The sequence below is a fragment of the Heterocephalus glaber genome, unplaced genomic scaffold (genome assembly GCF_053883595.1).
Source record: "Heterocephalus glaber isolate CG9 unplaced genomic scaffold, H.glaber_assembly_v1.0 deba00001504, whole genome shotgun sequence".
Lineage (NCBI taxonomy): Eukaryota > Metazoa > Chordata > Mammalia > Rodentia > Bathyergidae > Heterocephalus > Heterocephalus glaber.
In genome coordinates this window covers 4,590,664-4,608,947 of record NW_028258324.1, presented here as the reverse complement: position 1 = coordinate 4,608,947, position 18,284 = coordinate 4,590,664, and the positions used below count along the sequence as shown (strand labels likewise).

General features: G+C 38.4%; 1 protein-coding gene across 7 annotated transcripts in view; it reads right to left on the bottom strand.

The window, feature by feature from the left end:
• Positions 1 to 18,284, bottom strand: part of Dock3 (dedicator of cytokinesis 3) — a 633,495-nt gene that overhangs the window by 551,782 nt on the left and 63,429 nt on the right. For 3 of the 7 annotated variants that reach the window (XM_087186903.1, XM_087186905.1, XM_087186906.1), the window contains exon 1: positions 7,582 to 7,773. The exons of 1 other annotated variant lie outside the window; for it this stretch is intronic. In XM_087186903.1, the coding sequence (XP_087043029.1) occupies positions 7,582 to 7,708 (127 nt within the window). In that variant the 5' untranslated portion in view covers positions 7,709 to 7,773. Of the gene's footprint in view, positions 1 to 7,581; positions 7,775 to 18,284 lie in introns of those variants that run through there. 3 more of the 7 variants (XM_087186904.1, XM_087186907.1, XM_087186908.1) reach the window with 2 other exon arrangements.

Sequence of the window (18,284 nt, the reverse complement as noted above, 5' to 3'; positions counted from 1 at the left end):
GATGTTTTTGGGGGAGGGGTTGTCAAACTATATAACTAAATTCAGCAAAACTATTCTTCATAAATAAAGGATAAATAATGACTTTCCAAGATAAGCATAAACTAAGCAAATTCATGACCACTAAGACAGCACTGCAGAATCCTAAAGAAGAGGAAGAATGAATAAGAAAATAATCAGGAAAGAATCAAACATTAGAAAATCAAAATGACAGGAATTAGTCATGCCTTTCAACAGTAACCATGAATGTAAATGACCATAATTCTCCAATTAAAACACACAGACTGGGGAGAAAAAAAAATGGCAGAGCAGTGAGTGCTGACAGCACAGGTTCTCCAAAACAAAGTGCCCAGAGTCTGGAAATCAACAGCCCAGAGACCAAAAAAGGGTGTACAGGGCGGACAAGAACCGTGAAGGAACTGACAGAGGAGAAGGAAAAAATAGGATCCATTGCTACAGAAGAAAGAGACTACTAACCCAGACTAGAGAACATTCGATTCAGCAGATCGACTATGCACCCATCCCAGTAGGGATCAGTGAAAGCAACTTTGCTGCTCACTGAGACACAGAGACTGGACTTGGATCAAGAGAGTCTTATAAAGTCAAAGGCAGTGGTGAGAGCGTGAGACAATATTCCTCTAATGGCCCCCTAGGGACAATAGTTGCTAAGTGAGGTGAAACAACTTCTGTGGATAGGTAGATGGCAGGTGGAGCTGTCACTTTGTGTAGAGAGGCTTGTACTTGAACTCTGACAGCAGAACAGCAGAACAGTTCCACGGTCGTTTTTGCTGAGAGAAAGAAGGTAAGGGTCACCCAGTCACAGTAGACTGCCAGCAGTTGGTCAGCAGATTGAGGAAATTTATGCTGAGAAGTAGGGGCCAGGACCAGCCCAACTCTGCTCCCGGGACTACCCAGGGCCACTAAAACTGGCCCTAACTACAAAGGACTGGAGTGCTCCCTCTGCTCTGCAACCAGAGACACAGGTGGGCAAGCAGCCTTGGCCAGCAGCGTAAAGGGGACACTCCCCCCTGCACTGCAAACAGGGACACAAAGAAGCAAATGATCCTAGCCAGTGATAGGACAAAAGTGCCTACCCTCCATCTCCCTACACCCAGAGTGTGAAAGTAATCAAAGGTGTGGAACAGATGAGCACATGCAAGGTCCAGGAGGGACCAACTGCGCACAGATGGCTCCAGCTGAGAGACACCTGGAAGGCTGCTGACTAGGGAAGGGCCCCAGCTCTCACTCCCAAAAGCCAGAAACAGCCCTGTGTCTAGCACTGATCTTGCTTCAGACCTGGTAGGGCTGCCCAGTAGTACATTTACAGGCTCTGTCTCGACACAACCACATAACTGTGGACATCAGAGGAATTTTAGTATTTTTATTATCTTTCTTTTTCCTTGTTTGCTTGATTCATTTTCCTTATTTGGTCTGGTTGGGGTGTTTTTTTTTTGATTTAGGTTTATACATTTCTTGTTCCGTTCTATTTATCTTCTTTCTTTCCTCAACTATCTCTTGATTTTATGACATTTTCATGTGAGTGAACAGTGCCCTCTTATCTTTCCGGTTCGCTTCGATATTCCTTTGCTTTCTCCTTCAATCTTTCTCTACTACTCTCCTCTCCAGTATCCCAAAGGCTTGCATGTTCATCTTTTGCCTTCCAGTCTTGGTTCTACAATATTTCTCTTGACTTACCTTTCTGTTTTGTACCCTACCCTTCTTAGATTAAATTAAAGAAAAAGTATCTACAATTAAAGGACAATGCCTACACAACATACTGCAAATTATGGGATGAAATGAAAGCAGTTGTAAGAGGGAAATTTATAGCAGTGAACTCTCATATCAGGAAAATAGAGTTAAAATAAACAACCTAATGTTGAACCTCAAACTTCTACAAAAAGAAAAACAAGCCCAAAGCTCGAACAAGGGAGGAAATTATAAACAGGGAACCCTGCTCCACTTTTGCTGGGAGTGCAGACTGGTGCAACCACCATGGAAATCAGTGTGAAGATTCATCAAAAAATTAGGATTAGAGGTCCCATTTGACCCAGCTATTTCCCTTCTGGGTATCTTCCCAAAAGAATTAAAAGCATTATACCACAATGATACAGGTGCACCCATGTTTATAGCAACATGGGTTGTAATAGCTAAATCTTAGAAACAACACAAATACCCATCAACCAATGAATGGATTAAAAAAAGATTTTTTTATACAATAGAGTACTACTCAGCCATACAGAAAGATAAACTTGAAATGTCTGTAGCTAAATGGCTGCACCTTGAGACTATACTCTTAAGTGAAATAAATCGAACACATTTGTGTAAATATTGCATTGTCTCTCTGGTATAAGAAACAATAAATAAGGACCAAAATGTATAATAGATAATGTGAAATAGGAAGAAATTGTTCAAAAGCAAAGGGAAACAGGGAAGGAGGAGGAGAAAAAGGAGGAAGGGAAAAGAAAAAAATGAGAAAAGGAAAAAATGGAAACAAAGCTTTTGTACATAAGGAGGGGAGGGGGACTTGACAAGAAGGGGAGAGGATTGGGAGAAAAAGAGGAATCAAGATATACCACATACAGATTTTAGAGTGAAAGCTTTCAGTTTTTGACCATTTAGAATGATGTTGGCTGTTGATTCAGCACTGATGGCTTTTATCAGATTGAAATGAAGTCTATTTCAATTTTCTGTGGGGTTTTTCTCATGAATGGGTGTTGAACTTTGCCAAATGCTTTTTCTGCAACTGTTGAGATGATCATGTGATTTTTTTTGTCTTTGGCTTTATTAATATGGTGTATTATATTTATTGATTTGTGTGTGTTGCACCATCCCTGCCTCCCTGGGATGAATCCTACTTGGTCATGGTGTATAATCTTCTTGATGATTTGTTGTATTCTGTTCGCCAGTATCTTCTTGACGATTTTTGCATCTCATTATGCAAAAGACATCTCCAAGAGTTGCCAAAATCCTAGCAGTTTCAGCACTACTGAAAAGTCCAAGTCCAAAGTCTACTCTTGGGATTCAACGCAAACTCTTAGTTGGAAGCCTCTATATAAATGAAAGAAAATTAAACACTTCTAATATACAATGGCACAAGATAAATATTCCCAATTCCACAAAGTACAAATAGGGGGATGGAAAGGAATAGGACCAAAGCAAGTCTAAAATCCAGCAGGACAAACATTAAATCCTGTAGCTCCATGTCCAGCAGTAAAATCTGTGGCAAGATATGAACTTCAAAGGGCTTGGGTGACTCCACCCCTACGGCACTGCTGGTGGTTGTAGCTCCAATGGCTTCTCTCCTGGGCCAGCTTTGCTTACTCCTTGCTGCTCTCCTCAGATGATAAACGTTTCTGGCTTCTCCAATATTCTGGGGTCTCCAATGCACCTTCAACTTCACAGTCATAGCTTTAGACACTGCCCTCTCAGATGCACACTGCCTGGCCTCCTAGGGCTTCTTCTGAAATCTGAGTGGAAGCCTTCCTGGCCCCACAACTTTTGCATTCAGCATACACCTAAAGCCAGTACCATGGGGATAACACCAAGGACTACTGCCAGCTGGAGCAGTAGCCAGGCTTTCTTTTGTCTTGGCTGCAGGGGTCAAGTACCTGGATTGCTGAGTACTATGAACCCAATCCCAAGGAACAAATTTCCTAGGCTGCAGCCATTCTGGAATATGGTGCTCTGGGGTTCTATTCTCAAAGTCTTTCTCTATTCGCAAAGTCTTTCACATCTGCAATTCTAAGACTGTAAAGGCTAGCGTCCTGGTCCATTCTTGTGAACTTCGGGCCATTTTTCTATTGTTCTGTTCTTTCTCAGCAAACAAGTTCTCCTCAGCTCCATCTTTGCAGGCTATAACTTTACCAGAGCTTCCTTTCTGGACAAGGTCAAAACCTTTTAAACCATTCTGCTGGGCTATTTGCTCTTGATTCTCAACATAGAGCTGACTAAAACTTCCAAGAGTGACCATGCCACCACAACATTCGACTGCTTTGAAATTTCTTCTGCCAGATTAATTAGTCCAGTGCCCTTAACCTCAGTCGCACGAAAACCCTGCACAAGAGCAAAATGCAGTCATATTTTCTGCCAAAGCATAACATACACAGTCTGGAGTCCAACAGTCAATGCCGTTTTTGTTGCTAACTAAAACCTCCTCGGACTTTACCAAATGCATTTCTATCAGCATTCTCATCTTCTGAGCTCTGAGCAGAATCTCCCATTGAGTTCAGCTTATAGCATTCCAGGGTTGCTTCTTCAGCTACCATCTCCAAACCCTTCCAACCTCTTCCCACAAGCCAGTTCCAAAGGCACCTGTACCACATGGCCAGTGTTATGGTTTGTATTTAGATGTCCTCCCAAAGCCTCATGTGAATGAAGTGGGGCTATTTTGGAGGTGGCTGAACCTAGAATGTGTGACATACGATGCAATGCTAGGCCTGAAAACACTAGGATTAAGGGTGTGAGTGTTACTTGAATAAGATAAAAGGGGACAGGAAGATGCTGTTAAGGTCCCTTGTTGCTTGTGCTACCGAGTGGGCACCATGAATTGTTTCTCTTCTACAACACCCCTCTAACATGTGACACTCTACCCTGGAGCCAGCTTCTTATGGAATGAAACCTCTACAATCTATGAGCTAAATAAATCTGTTCCCGTTGTGCAAGCGCAAGGACCCGAGTTCAATCCCCGGTACCAAAAATAAATAAATAAATAAATAAATCTGTTCCCCTTTAACTTTGGGTGTTGGGTATTTTGTCTCAGCAATGAGAGAAAAGTAACTATCACAGCTAGGTAACATCGCAGCAACAACTCCACTTCTCTGGTACCAAATTCTGTTTAGTTACTTTTCACATGGCTGAGACAAAACACACAACACATACAAGTTAAAGGAGGAAAAGTTTATTTAAACTCACAGTTTATAGAGGTTTCAGTCCATAGTCGGCTGGCTCCAAGGCAGAGTAGCATGGCAGAGAGGTATAGAAGAGGCGGAACAATCCATGGCAGAGCAGGCAAGAAGCAGTGAAGCAGCAGCATCAAGCCTCCCTTTCCCTTTATCCCATCCAAGCTGCAAACCTTTGGGAAGGTGCCATCCACCTCCAGCATGGGCCCCATTATCCACACCCAGAGCTATGCTAAACCAATCAATGGAGTAATTTAGTATCACACCCTTAATCCTTATTCCCATAACCTTAATCCACATTCACACATCCTAGATCCACAGAAAAGTCCCACCTATAAACACATGAGGTTTTGGGGGGGACATCTAGATACAAGCCATAACAAGAGGTTATTAGACAAGAGTATTGGGAACAGGGAGAGAAGGATAAGGAAGCTGGGGAGTATAAGGGGTGGGGTAATGAGGAAATGAATATTATCAAAATATAGTATATGCATATATGAAATGCCAAAATGAAAGCTAGTATTTGTAAAAATAAAACACAGAAAGACAGTGAGGGGAAGAGAAAATATGGTATTTTGGGAAGCAAGTCTTATAAAGCAAAATATCTCAATATGAAAAAAATAAAAAAATATTCCTTATGAACACTTTTTTAAATCCCCTTTCAAACACATTTATTTTGACTTAGGTTTGTTTTACAGATTCTTTGAATCTTTTACCTACAAATAAACAGCATAAAAAATGTAAAGGGGTACAAAGTGAAATTCTGAGGAAGGTAGTGGCTATAACATATGATAACACCAAAAACTTCAATTTAAAAATGTGTATTCTGTATTGGCATTGCTTTCAAATGATGAAACTCCAGGTGCTTTTAATGAATTTAAAACATATTTGCCCAAAAGAAGTCAGTGAGTTACTGTCTAGTTAAAAAACAGCAATTGTGGTATTGTCATTCAATCATCAATATTCTGTCAAATGTGTAGTCTGTATGTGAATGTGTGTAGAACAGATTTATTTTTATTTTATTTTATTTTTATTTTTTCCTGGTACCAGTGATCAAACTCAGGACCTCGTGCTTATGAGGCAGGCGAGGCACCACTGAGCTAAATCCCTGACTCTTTTGGGTTTGTTGTTGTTGTTGTTGTTGTTGTACCAGGGACTGAACTCAGGACCTTGAGCTTGTGAGGCAGGCGCAGTGCCACTGAGCTAAATCCGCCCCCCCTCTTTTTTTAGAACAGATTTCTATGTACTCAAAATAAGCCAGAAGCATGGCAGAGAAGATACAGGTATTTAATATGGAATGCTTGTGTTGGTGTGAGTGAAATTTTAGAAAAATTTCAAAAAGAACACCCAATGCAGTCATGAATGAACATTCTCTACAGAGAGCCATGCCCTAAAAGAAAAAGTAACTATTCTTCATGATGCAATTCTTGAAAATGTAGGAAATGACTGTGAAAAATCAGCCAGCTCTTAGAGACGAGCTATATACAACTGTCCACCATCTATTCCTTTAATATACTTTTTCACAGTCAATTTTATTTTCAGTTTTGGGGAAATCTGTTTACTTTTCCCAGTTTTTAAAACTGTTAGCATTATTTTTACTATGCCATATTATAATTTCCTATGCTATGTGTTTCATTATAACATCACTTTCAATACTGAAGGTATAAATTTTGTGTACAGACTTTTAACGCCATTTAATGTTATACATTTTGTAAATCTGACTCTAAGAAAGTGCATTATCACAACAATTTTGTGTATAAGCACTGTGGATGTCTGTGAAAACATTGAAACTCCCTTAATAAATGAAGAGATGCTCTTTTTGTACATCTGCATTTGTGCAAGATAGAATTTCTCAAGATCTTAGCTTTTTAGGAAACTGCTAAGTTCCCAACAATGCCCTATTTTTTTGATCAATCTTGTTAAAAAGACTTGAGTTGTCCAAAGTGGAATTTCAGATGACTGCCATTATAAAGCTGGTAAACATACTTAACAACCATGATGATATGTGTTCACACACTTCACTTTTTGACTTATTTCTCTGTGAATACACTTCTGCTACTCATAATTGTTATACCCAGGCAAAATTCATGGGTGCACCTAAGTATTTATGCTTGTGAAAATATGTATGTTAATCCCTCTAACTTAATAGTGGGAATATAAATTAATACATTCACTGTGAAAATTAGTATAGACGTTCCTCAGAAAAATAAAAATAGAGCTATACCTTGATTCAGCTAAAACACTGACTGCAATAACTAAAGGAATTAAAGTCACCATACTATACAGATACCTGCGTACCCGTGTTGATTGGGACACAATTCATACTAGCCAAGATATGGAACCAGCCTAGGTGCCCAGATGAATGAGTAAAGAAAATGTGGTGTATATACAAAATAGAGTACTATTCAGTCATAAAGAACAAAATGTCATTTTGGGGAACATGGGTGGCATTATGTTGACTAAAATAAGTCACTCAGAAAGACAAATATCACATGTTCTCCATAATATGTAGAATTTTTTAAATGACAAGAGAGTAGGAGGGAGACTATTATTAGATGAAAAGGAATAAGGGGGACAAACAGGGTTTAAGGGCAGGGTGGATATGACCAAAAGATACTATACACATTGAAAACTCTTAAAAAAAAAAAAACAGAGTGGAGAATAGGAGGCTTCCGAGCCAACGTACCATCACTCCCAGCACAGAGGAGGAGGCATCCGGGTCGATGTGCCACAGCTCCCAGTGCAGAGCAGGAAGCTTCTGGATCGACATACCACCACTCCCAGTGCAGAGGAGGAGGTTTCTGGGCCAACATACCACCATTCCCAGCACAGAGGAGGTGAGCCGCAGGGGCACCAAAAAAACTCCCCACCCCTGTCGAAATGAGAAGACATGTGAACAAGCCGCAAAACAAGACTGCCAGCTAAGCTACAGCAACCCCAAAGGAAAAGGAGGTGGAACACTCTGATACTCAACCACCTGGACTCCCTGAAATGGCAAAAAAAAAGATCTGGGCAAAATGAAATCAGAAATAATTTCTCAGATACCAGGAGAGATTGTGGCCATAGTGCAATACATGATTAATAAATCTAAAGAGGACACAGATTAAAAAAAAAATAGAGGAGCTGAGGAACATCATGGAACCAAAGCATAGAAAACAAAGGGATTCCATAAAACAGATGCAAACAGATTTCCAGGTGATTAAACACTCGGATGAAAGTCTACACCGCAGAATGAGCCAATGTGAGGACAGAATTTCAGATATAGAAGATAAGATTGCAATTAGTGAACAGGAAGAGAAAAATTTCTTTAAAATAATAAGGGACCACGAGAAATCAATCCAGCAGCTGCTAGACGATGCAAAGAAGAGTAACATAAGACTGACAGGAGTCAGTCAGAAGAAACAGGAGAGCGTGCAGACAACATAAAAAAACTGTTCACAGAAGGGATGCCAGAAAACTTACCAAGCAGGGGAACAGAACTTGACATACACATAAGTGAGGCATATAGGACTCCAACTAGCCTGGATCAAAAAAAATCTACATATAGGCATATAATTGATAAGATTCCAGAAACACAACAGAAGAACAAAGTTCTACAAGCAAAAAAGGAACAAATCACATGCAAAGGAAAGCCAATCAGAATCACACCAGACTTCTCAACACAAACCCCAAAGGCAAGAAAAGCTTGCAGTGACATATTTCAAGCCCTAAAGGAAAACGGCCTCCAAACCAGATTGAAGCACCTTGCAAAACTATCTTTCAAAATTCATGGAAAAATAAGATACTTTTATGGCAAAGAGCATCTTAGGAACTTCATGAATACCAAACCAGCACTCCACAAAATTTCAGACAATATCCTAGGAAAAGACAACAAGGATCACAACCACAGGAAGCTCAGCAGAATAGATCCATCAGGCATGACAAGAAATTAAAGGCAAAGGGGGAGAATCCAACAAAAAAAAGAATCATGACAATGATAAATCAATACATATCAGTTATAACCATCAAGGTTAACGGTCTCAATTCAATCAAAACAAATAGACTGGCAGAATGGGTCAAGAAGCAAGATCCAAAAATATGCTGCATACAAAAAACACACTTAATTCAAAAGGAAACTCATAGACTGAAAGTTAAAGGGTGGAAAACAATACTGCATGTGACAGGAACCCGAAAAAAAGCAGGAGTAGCGATCCTCTTGGCAAATCAAGTAGATTTCAAACCAACACTGACTAAGAGAGATGAAGAAGGACACTACATCCTTGTAAAGGGAAGAATCCAAGAGGAAGAGATGACAATCATAAATATATATATACACCAAACACTAGTGTGCTAAACTATATAAAACAAATTCTAAAGAACATAAAAAATCACATATACACAAATTCAATAGTAGTGGGGGACCTCAATACCCCACTTTCACAAATAGACAGATCAACTAGACAAAAAACAAGCAAGGAAATACTAGAACTCAATCAAACACTTGAACAAATGAACTTAACAGATGATTATGGAGTGTTTCACCCAAAAAAATCAGAATACACATTCTTTTCAGGTGCACATGGGTTGTTCTCCACAACAGACCACATACTTGCTCATAAAATATATTTAGGTAAGTGCAAAGAAACTGAAGTTATCCCCTGTATATTATCAGACCATAGTGTGATGAAATTGGACATCAATAGCAAAAGAAACCACAAAACTTTCATGAACACATAGAAATTGAATAACACATGTCTGAATAACCAGAGGGGCACAGAGGAAACTAAAGAAGAAATCACAGCATTCCTTGAATTAAATGACAATGACAATACAACATATCAGAACCTATGGGACACAATGAAAGCAATCTTATGAGGGGAATTCATAGCAGTGAATAGTCATATTAGGAAAACAGAGCGAGCCCAAATAAACAACCTGACACTGAACCTCAAGCTTCTAGAAAAAGAAGAGCAAAGGGAAAGAGATTTAGTGCAGTGGTTTCATTGCCTGCTGCACAAGCGAAGAACCTGAGTTCAATCCCCGATAACATAAAAAAAAGAGCAGAACAAACCCAAAGCTCATACAAGGGAGGAAATTATAAAGATCAGAGGAGAAATCAATACAATGGAGACTAAAAGAACATTACAAAAAAATCAATGAAGCCAAGAGTTGGTTATGCAAAAGAATAAACAAAATTGACAAACCCATAGTCAACCTTATCAAAAAAAGGAAACAAAAGGACCAAATGCATGCAATTAGGAATGAAAACGGTGAAGTTACAACAGACGCAATTGAAATCCAGAGGATCATCAATACCTACTTCCAGAACCTATAGGCCAATAAGATGGAAAACACAGAAGAAATGGACAGATTCCTAGATACATACGAATTACCAAAGTTGAACAAAGACGACCCAAAAATTCTAAACAACCCAGTATCAATCAATGAAATTGAAAACATAATTAAAAACTTACCAACTAAGAAAAGCACAGATCCTGATGGCTTCACCACTAAATTCTGTAAGACATTTAGAGAGGAACTACTGCCACTACTGTTTACATTCTTCAATGAAATTGAAAGGGAAGCAATACTCCCGAATTCATTCCTGCTTGCAAGCATCACCTTGATCCCCAAAGCAGAGAAAAGCCCAACCAAAAAAGAGATCTATAGGCCAATCTCACTAATGAACACAGACACAAAAATCCTTAATAAGATACTGGCAAACAGAATGCAGAAGATCATCAAGAAGCTCATATAACCGGACCATGTGGGATTCATCCCAGGGATGCAGGGATGGTTCAACATATGCATATCATTAAATGTAATAAACTAGATGAATAGAGCCAGGGACAAAAACCATATGATCATCTCCACAGATGCAGAAAAAGCATCTGACAAAATCCAACATGCATTTATGATAAAAACTCTACAAAATATTGGAATAGACGGTCTCTACCTCAATCTGATAAAAGCCATCTATGAAAAACCAACAGCCAATATCATACTAAGCGGTCAAAAACTGAAATCCTTCACATTAAAATCAGGAACAAGACAAGGATGTCCTCTATCACAACTCCTGTTCAATATAGGTTTGGAAACATGAGCCACAGGAATTACATAACAGAAAGAAATGAAAGAAATAAAGATAGGAAATGAAGAAGTCACATTGTCATTGTTTGCAGATGACACAATACTGTATATAGAAGACCCCAAGAACTCCACCAAAAGTCTTCTAGACTTAATAACCAAACTCAGTAAAGTGCCTGGATACAAGGTCAACAAATAAAAATCAATAGCTTTCTTATACACGAACAACAGACTCACTGAGAGAGAAATAGGGCAAACAATTCCTTTCACAATAGCATCCAACACACTGAAACACCTAGGAATCAACCTAACAAAAGAAGTCAAAGACCTCTTCTCTAAAAACTATACCACTCTGAAAAGAAAGACTGAAGATGATATCAGAAAATGGAAAGACATCCCCTGCTCCTGGGGAGGAAGGATCAATATAGTGAAAATGGCTACACTTCCAAATCTGCTATATAGATTCAATGCAATCCCAATTGAGATACCAGCAGCATACTTCACGGACCTTGAAAAAACAATCCAAAAATTCATTTGGAACAAGAAGTGACCCAGAATAGCAATTCCAATTCTAGGTAACAGAGACATGGCAGGGGGTATTACTATCCCCAACTTGAAACTATACTACAAAGCTACTGTGATTAAAAAAAAAAAAAAAAAAAAAAACCAGCATGGAACTAGCAAATAAACAGACTTGAAGACCAGGGGAACAGATTAGAAGATGCAGAAACAACTCCAGAAACACTCACCCGCCTGATCATTCACAAAGGAGCCAAACACCCTCACTGGAGGAAAGATAGCCTCTTTAATAAATGGTGCTGGAAAAATTGGGCTTCAACTTGCCAAAGATTAAAACTAGACCTGTATCTCTCACCATGCACTAAACTAAAATCAAAATGGATTAAAGATCTAAATATTCAAATAGAAACTCTGAACCAGTTGGAACAGAGGTTAGGTAGAACCCTTGAAGACATCGGTGTAGGAAAAGATTTTATGAACAAAACCTCAGTTGCCCGTGAACTAGCACAAACAATCAACAAGTGGGGTCTCTTCTTATTAAAAAGCTTCTGCACAGCAAGAGAAACCACCAGCAGTGTGAAGAGACAATCCACAATGTGGGAAAAAGTCTTCACCTGCTCTTCCGCAGACAAAGGTCTACTATCGAGAATCTATAAAGAATTTAAAAAGATCAGACCTCCCAAATTTAAAGACCCAATCCAAAAATGGGCATCTGAAATGAACAGACATTTCTCAGACAAAGAAGTAGAAATAGCAAATAAATACATGAAAAAATGTTTCAACATCACTGGTCATTCGAGAGATGCAAATGAAAACAACGCTGAGATTCCATTTCAGTCTAGAAAGAATGGCTGCTATCATGAAATCAACCAATAACAAATGCTGACGGGGCTGTGGGGAAAGAGAAATCCTGCTCCATTGCTGGTGGGAGTGTAGACTGGTGCAATCACTGTAGAAATCAGTATGGAGATACCTCAAAGAACTAGGACTGGAGGTCCCATTTGACCCTGCTTTTCCACTGCTGGGGATCTTCCCCAAAGAATTAAAAGAATCATACCACAGTGATATATGTGCACCCATGTTCATAGCAGCACAGTTTGTGATAGCTAAAACTTGGAAACAGCCCAAATGCCCATCAACTGGAGACTGGATAAAGAAAATGTGGGTTTTTTAATAAAATGGAGTACTACTCAGCCATAAAAAATGAGAAATTAGAGACATTTATAGCCAAGTGGATGCACATTGAGGAGATACTCTTAAGTGAAATAAATACGACACACATGTATAAATACCGAATCATTTCTTTGGTGTGAGAAACTGAAAGTGTAAATAAGGACTAAAATGTATAATAGGTAATGTGAAATTGGAAGAAAAGGGGCAAAGGGGAAGGAAGTGGGAGGGCTAGGGGAAAGGATAGAAGGGAATGGGATTAATATGAGAAAACGGAAAAATAGGAACAAAATCTTTGTAAATAGGGAGGAATGGAGGGGTTGAAGGGAGGTCTGGGCAAGGGTGAAAAATAAGAACCAAGAGAGATTATGTAAAGGTGCAAATTTCCAATGATGAATGTCATATTGTATACCTAAAATGTACCAACGATTAGAATGAATAATTGATAATCCAAAATAGGAAGAAAAGGTCCAAAGGGGTAGGGGTAGTGGGAGGGGCAGGGGAAAGGAAAGAAGGGAAAGGAAAAATGATGAGAAATGGAAAAAATGGAAATAAAGGCTTTGTAAATAGGGAAGGGTGGAGGGGGTGAAGGGAGGGCTGGGAATGGGGAAAAAATAAGAACCAAGATGCATTATGTAAAGGTACAATTCCCAATGAGAAATGGAATTTTGTTGTATATCTAAAATGTGCCAATAAAAGAATTTAACAAAAAAAAATGAGTGCAAATTCTATGAGAGACAGGCTATTTCATAATCTCAAACTATCTGCAGGATACTTAAAGATACAAGATATTTAAGGAGAAAAAAATGTAACTATTTAAAGGAAAAAATAGTAACTACAAGGAGGAATCTGAACATGCTACCTTAACCAAGTGATCAAAGTCAATGGTACCAGAAACGTAACAGTGTCATGTACCACTAACATGCAACATCACTTCTCTGGTATATCTGCAAAACCTACTATTAATCATGAATAAATATTCAATCCAAAATAACCAACCTAAAAATGTCAAGTTCAATAAACAAAAGCTTGGGGCTGGGGATTTAGCCCAGTGGTTCCTCCGCCTGCCTCGCAAGCAAAAGGTCCCGAGTTTGATCCCCAGTACCAAAAAAAAGAAACACAAAAGCTAGCCAGTTGTGGAGGCATACACCTGTAATTCCAACTACTTGGGAGGCTGAGGCAGGAAGATCACAAGCTCAAGGTCAGCCTAGGTAACTTAGCAAGATGTCTCAAAATTTTGAAAAAGAACTAAGGACATAGCTCCGTGGTCTAGCATCCAAGAGACCCTAAGGTTAATCCCTAATACAGAAAAGAAAGAAGCAGGGGAAAAAAAGAAAGAAAAGCACAAAGGCTGAGGAACTGTTCCAGATTAAAGACAAAGAGACTTGACAGCCAAATGCTATGTGTACTTATTCCTACATTAGATGCTGAACAAGAAAACAAGGGAAATTTTTTTCTTTTGCTACTAAGGATATTAGTGATACAACTGGCAAAATGTGAAAAAAAATCTAAAGAACAGTATTGTATAAATTAATTTCCCCACTAATAAATAAATGCACTGAGGCTATATAGGAGAATAATCCTATCTTTTAAAACATGCATTAAAACATTCAGAAGTAAAAGTTAGAATGATAAAGAAAACATGGTAAATAATAACACGTGTGGTGTAAAGGTTACTCAAAAATTTACTATTTTTGCAATTTGTCTGTTACATTATTTCAAAATATTTTTTTTTAACTTAGAAGTTTTTGAAGTCTTTCTAAGAGAACTGCTAGCTATGTATTCCAGAAAAACCACCACATAATGATCACCACTTTCAATTAACTTGTAGAGAACTGGTGTGATGTTCTGTGACCCACTAGTCAACACACCTTTGGATTATAATGTGGCAGGCAGACCTAGAAAAAGAGCCCTGGTGTAGGACCATGAATGTTTACTACTGTTCTTACCCTGCAAACTTGAACTGGTTTCAATTATTCTTATTTATGTAAATTTAAAAGAATTCAGTTCCAATAAAGATACAATATCTGGCACAGTGGCTCTGATTGGAACTTCAATTTGTTTGTTTATACTATCTGCATATATCTGTCATGATCCTTCTGGCTTTCTCAGAGCCATACTAGTGAATTCGCACAAGTGGCATCATACCCTTTAAGATTTAGCTACCTTTCGGGCCAGGGATTTAGCTCAGTGGTGCCACCACCTGACTTGCAAGCACAAGGTCCCAAGTTTGATCCCCAGAAAAAAAAAAAAATTTAGCTCCCTTTCTTCCCAAGATATGGTATTATTTCTCATTTATTCTTTCAGTAAAGAGGTGGTGGTTTCAGGGGCATTAATTTGCTCTCCTAGGATAATGACTCTAACTCAAAGAGCTAAGGAACCCATACATAAATATTCTGCTAGCTTCTAAGTATATATAGTATGTCATGAAAATGTGCCCTAGTACTGAGGTAATGACCACAGGGCTGACCTGTAAACCCAAAGGCCCACTGCCAAATGGACATGTGTAATGACTCCATTCATCAGCTTCCTTACAGAGTTCTTTCCTTGCCTGAATTAAAATAGATAATCCACACAGAATGCTTAGCACAATGCCCAGCACATAAAAACCTCCCTATCCATGTTTTTTTAATTACTGTGCATTGTACTTATATAGCTTATGTCAACATACACTGAAAGCCCTAACAATGTTATAATTTTTGTTTTCAACAGGCATTTATGTGTTAAGGAATTTAAGATAAAAGAACCTCTTGAATTTACCCAAATATTTCCCATTTCTGGTGCTCTTCCTTCATCTCTAAAGTTCTAGATTTCCCTCAGTTATTATCATTTCCCTTCTGCTTAAAGAACTTCCATTAACATTTCTGTTAAAACAGGTGTGCCTCCCATGCCTGCCTCGCAAGTGCAAGGTCCTGAGTTCAATCCCTGGTACCAAAAAATAAATAAAATAACAGGTGTGCCTCCACAACGATGCAAAAATCCTCATAAAACCATGAGCACACAAAATTTAAATGCCTAGCATATGTCAGGGCCCTAAACTTAATTCCCAGCACAGCAGAACTAAAAATATAACTAAAATACAAAAATCAGTTCCATACCTATACAAACGTATTACAGTCTTTCATATCACTGAGATAAAATACTCTACCATCCACAATTTAAAGAAGAGGTTTACTTTGGCTCACAGTTTCAGTGGGTTCAGCCCATGGTCGCATGGCTCCAATTCAGAAACAGGAGGTAAGCACACGGTGAGGAAAGCTGCTCAACCCATGGCAGCCAGGAAGCAGACAAAGGTGGAGCCATAAACAAGAACGCACCCTTTAACAGACATTTCTTAGACAAACAAGTACAAGCAGCAAATACACATATGAAAAACTGTTCAACATCACTGGTCATTCGAGAGATACAGATGAAAACAACACTGAGATTCCACCTCACCCCAGAAAGAATGGCTGCTATCAAGAAATCAAACAATAACAAATGCTGGCAGGGGTGTGGAGAGAAAGGAACCCTTCTCCATTGTTGGTGGGAGTGCAGGCTGGTGTAACCACTGTGGAAATCAGTATGGAGATAGCTCAAAGAACTAGGGCTGGAGGTCCCATTTGACCCAGCTATTTCCCTGCTGGGTATCTTCCCAAAAGAATTAAAAGAATTATACCACAGAGGTATATGTGTACCCATGTTTATTGTGACACAGTTTGTAATAGCTAAAGCTTGGAAGCAGCCCAAGTGCCCATCAACTGGAAACTGGATAAAGAAGATGTGGTTTTTTTTATAAAATGGAGTATACTCAGCCATAAAGAACGAGAAACTAAGAATCATTTATAGCTAAATGGATGCATATTGAGGCCATACTCTTAAGTGAAATAAATAAGACACGTGTAAATACCGAATAGTTTCTCTAGTGTGAGAAACTGAGAGTGTAAATAAGAATTAAAAGTATTAATAACTAATAATTGATACTTTAAAATAGGAAAAGGTCCAAAGGGGTAGGGGTGGTGGGAGGAGATGGGGAAAGGGAAGAATGGAAAGGAAAAATTATGAGGAAAGAAAAAAAATGGAAATGAAGTCTATGTAAATAGGGAAGGGTGGAGGGGTGAAGGGCGCACAGGTAATGGGAAAAAAAATAAGAACCAAGATACATCATGTACAGGTACAAACATCCAATGATAAATGTAAACGTATCGTATACCTAAAATGTACCAAAAAAAGAATTTAAGCAAAAAAAAAAAAAAAAAAAAAGAATGCACCCTTCAAGGTCACACTCCCAGTAACCTACCTCCAACCAGGCCCCATGCCCTAACAGTAAGTAGTCAGTTATAGTTCCTCTATGATCCAATCACCTCCTAAATACCTGGCACATTTAGGGATATTTTAGATCTAAACCATAAGAACAAGAAAAATGAATAATTCTAAGAAGAAATTTTTTTAAATGTACATTTACAATCACATCAAAAAATAAAATACTTGGGGCTGGGCAGTGGCATTCACCTGTAATCTCAGCTACTCAGAAAGCTGAAGCCATAACTTCAAGTCCATCCTGGACAACTCTACAAAACCCTATTTTAAAATATTCAAGAAAGGCTAAGGGTGTAATTCGGTGGTAGAGTGTTTGCTTAGTGTGCTTGAGGCGCTGGCTCCAATCCTCAGTATTACAAAAAATAATAAAATACGGGGTGTTAATTTAACAAAAAGGTGAAAAACTTGTACAGTGTAAATTATAAAACACTGCTGAAAGAAATTAGAGAAGACTTAAATAAATGAGGCTATCCTGTGTATACTGCAAGGATTTACATTGTGAAGACAATACTGCCCAAAACAATCTATAAATTCAATGCATCCCTATTAAAATCTCAAAAACATTTGTTGCAGAAATATAAAAAGCCATCCTAAAATGCAGATGGAATCTCAAGGTACCCCAAATAGACAAAATGATCCTGAAAAATAAGAACAAAGTTGGGGGGCTCAATTTCCTGAACTTAAAACTTACCATAAAGCTATAATAAAACAGTGTGAAACTGATATACATATATGCACTCCAATGAAACAGAAAGCCCATAAATAAACCCTTAAATATATGGTACAACGATGCCAATATCATTTAATAGGGAAAAGATAGGCTCTTTAACAAACGGTGCTGGGGAAACTGTATATTCACATACAAAAGAATGAAGTTAGACATTTAATACAGTCACATACAAAACTTGAGTCTAGGGCCAGGGATTTAGCTCAGTGGTGCCGTTGCCTGCCTCGCAAGCGCAAGGTCCTAAGTTCTATCCCTGGTACCAAAAACAAAACAAAAAAATTAAGTCTATAATGGCACAAAGACCTAAACTTAAGAGTTGAAACTCTTAGAAGAAAACACAAGGAGAAATATTCAGGACACTTTATATAGTCATAATTTATTGGATTATGGCATAAAGAAAGGCACAAGCGACAAAAGAAAAATAGACAAAATGAACTTCATCAAACATTAAAATGTTTGTGCAACAGAGTAAAAAGGCAACACCCACGATGGGAGAAAATATATGGAAATCACATATCTGATAAGGGATTAATAGAGAGAGAAAACAAAGAATCCCTAAAACTAACTTTAAAAAAGAACCAATTCAAACTGAGCAAATAAATTCAACA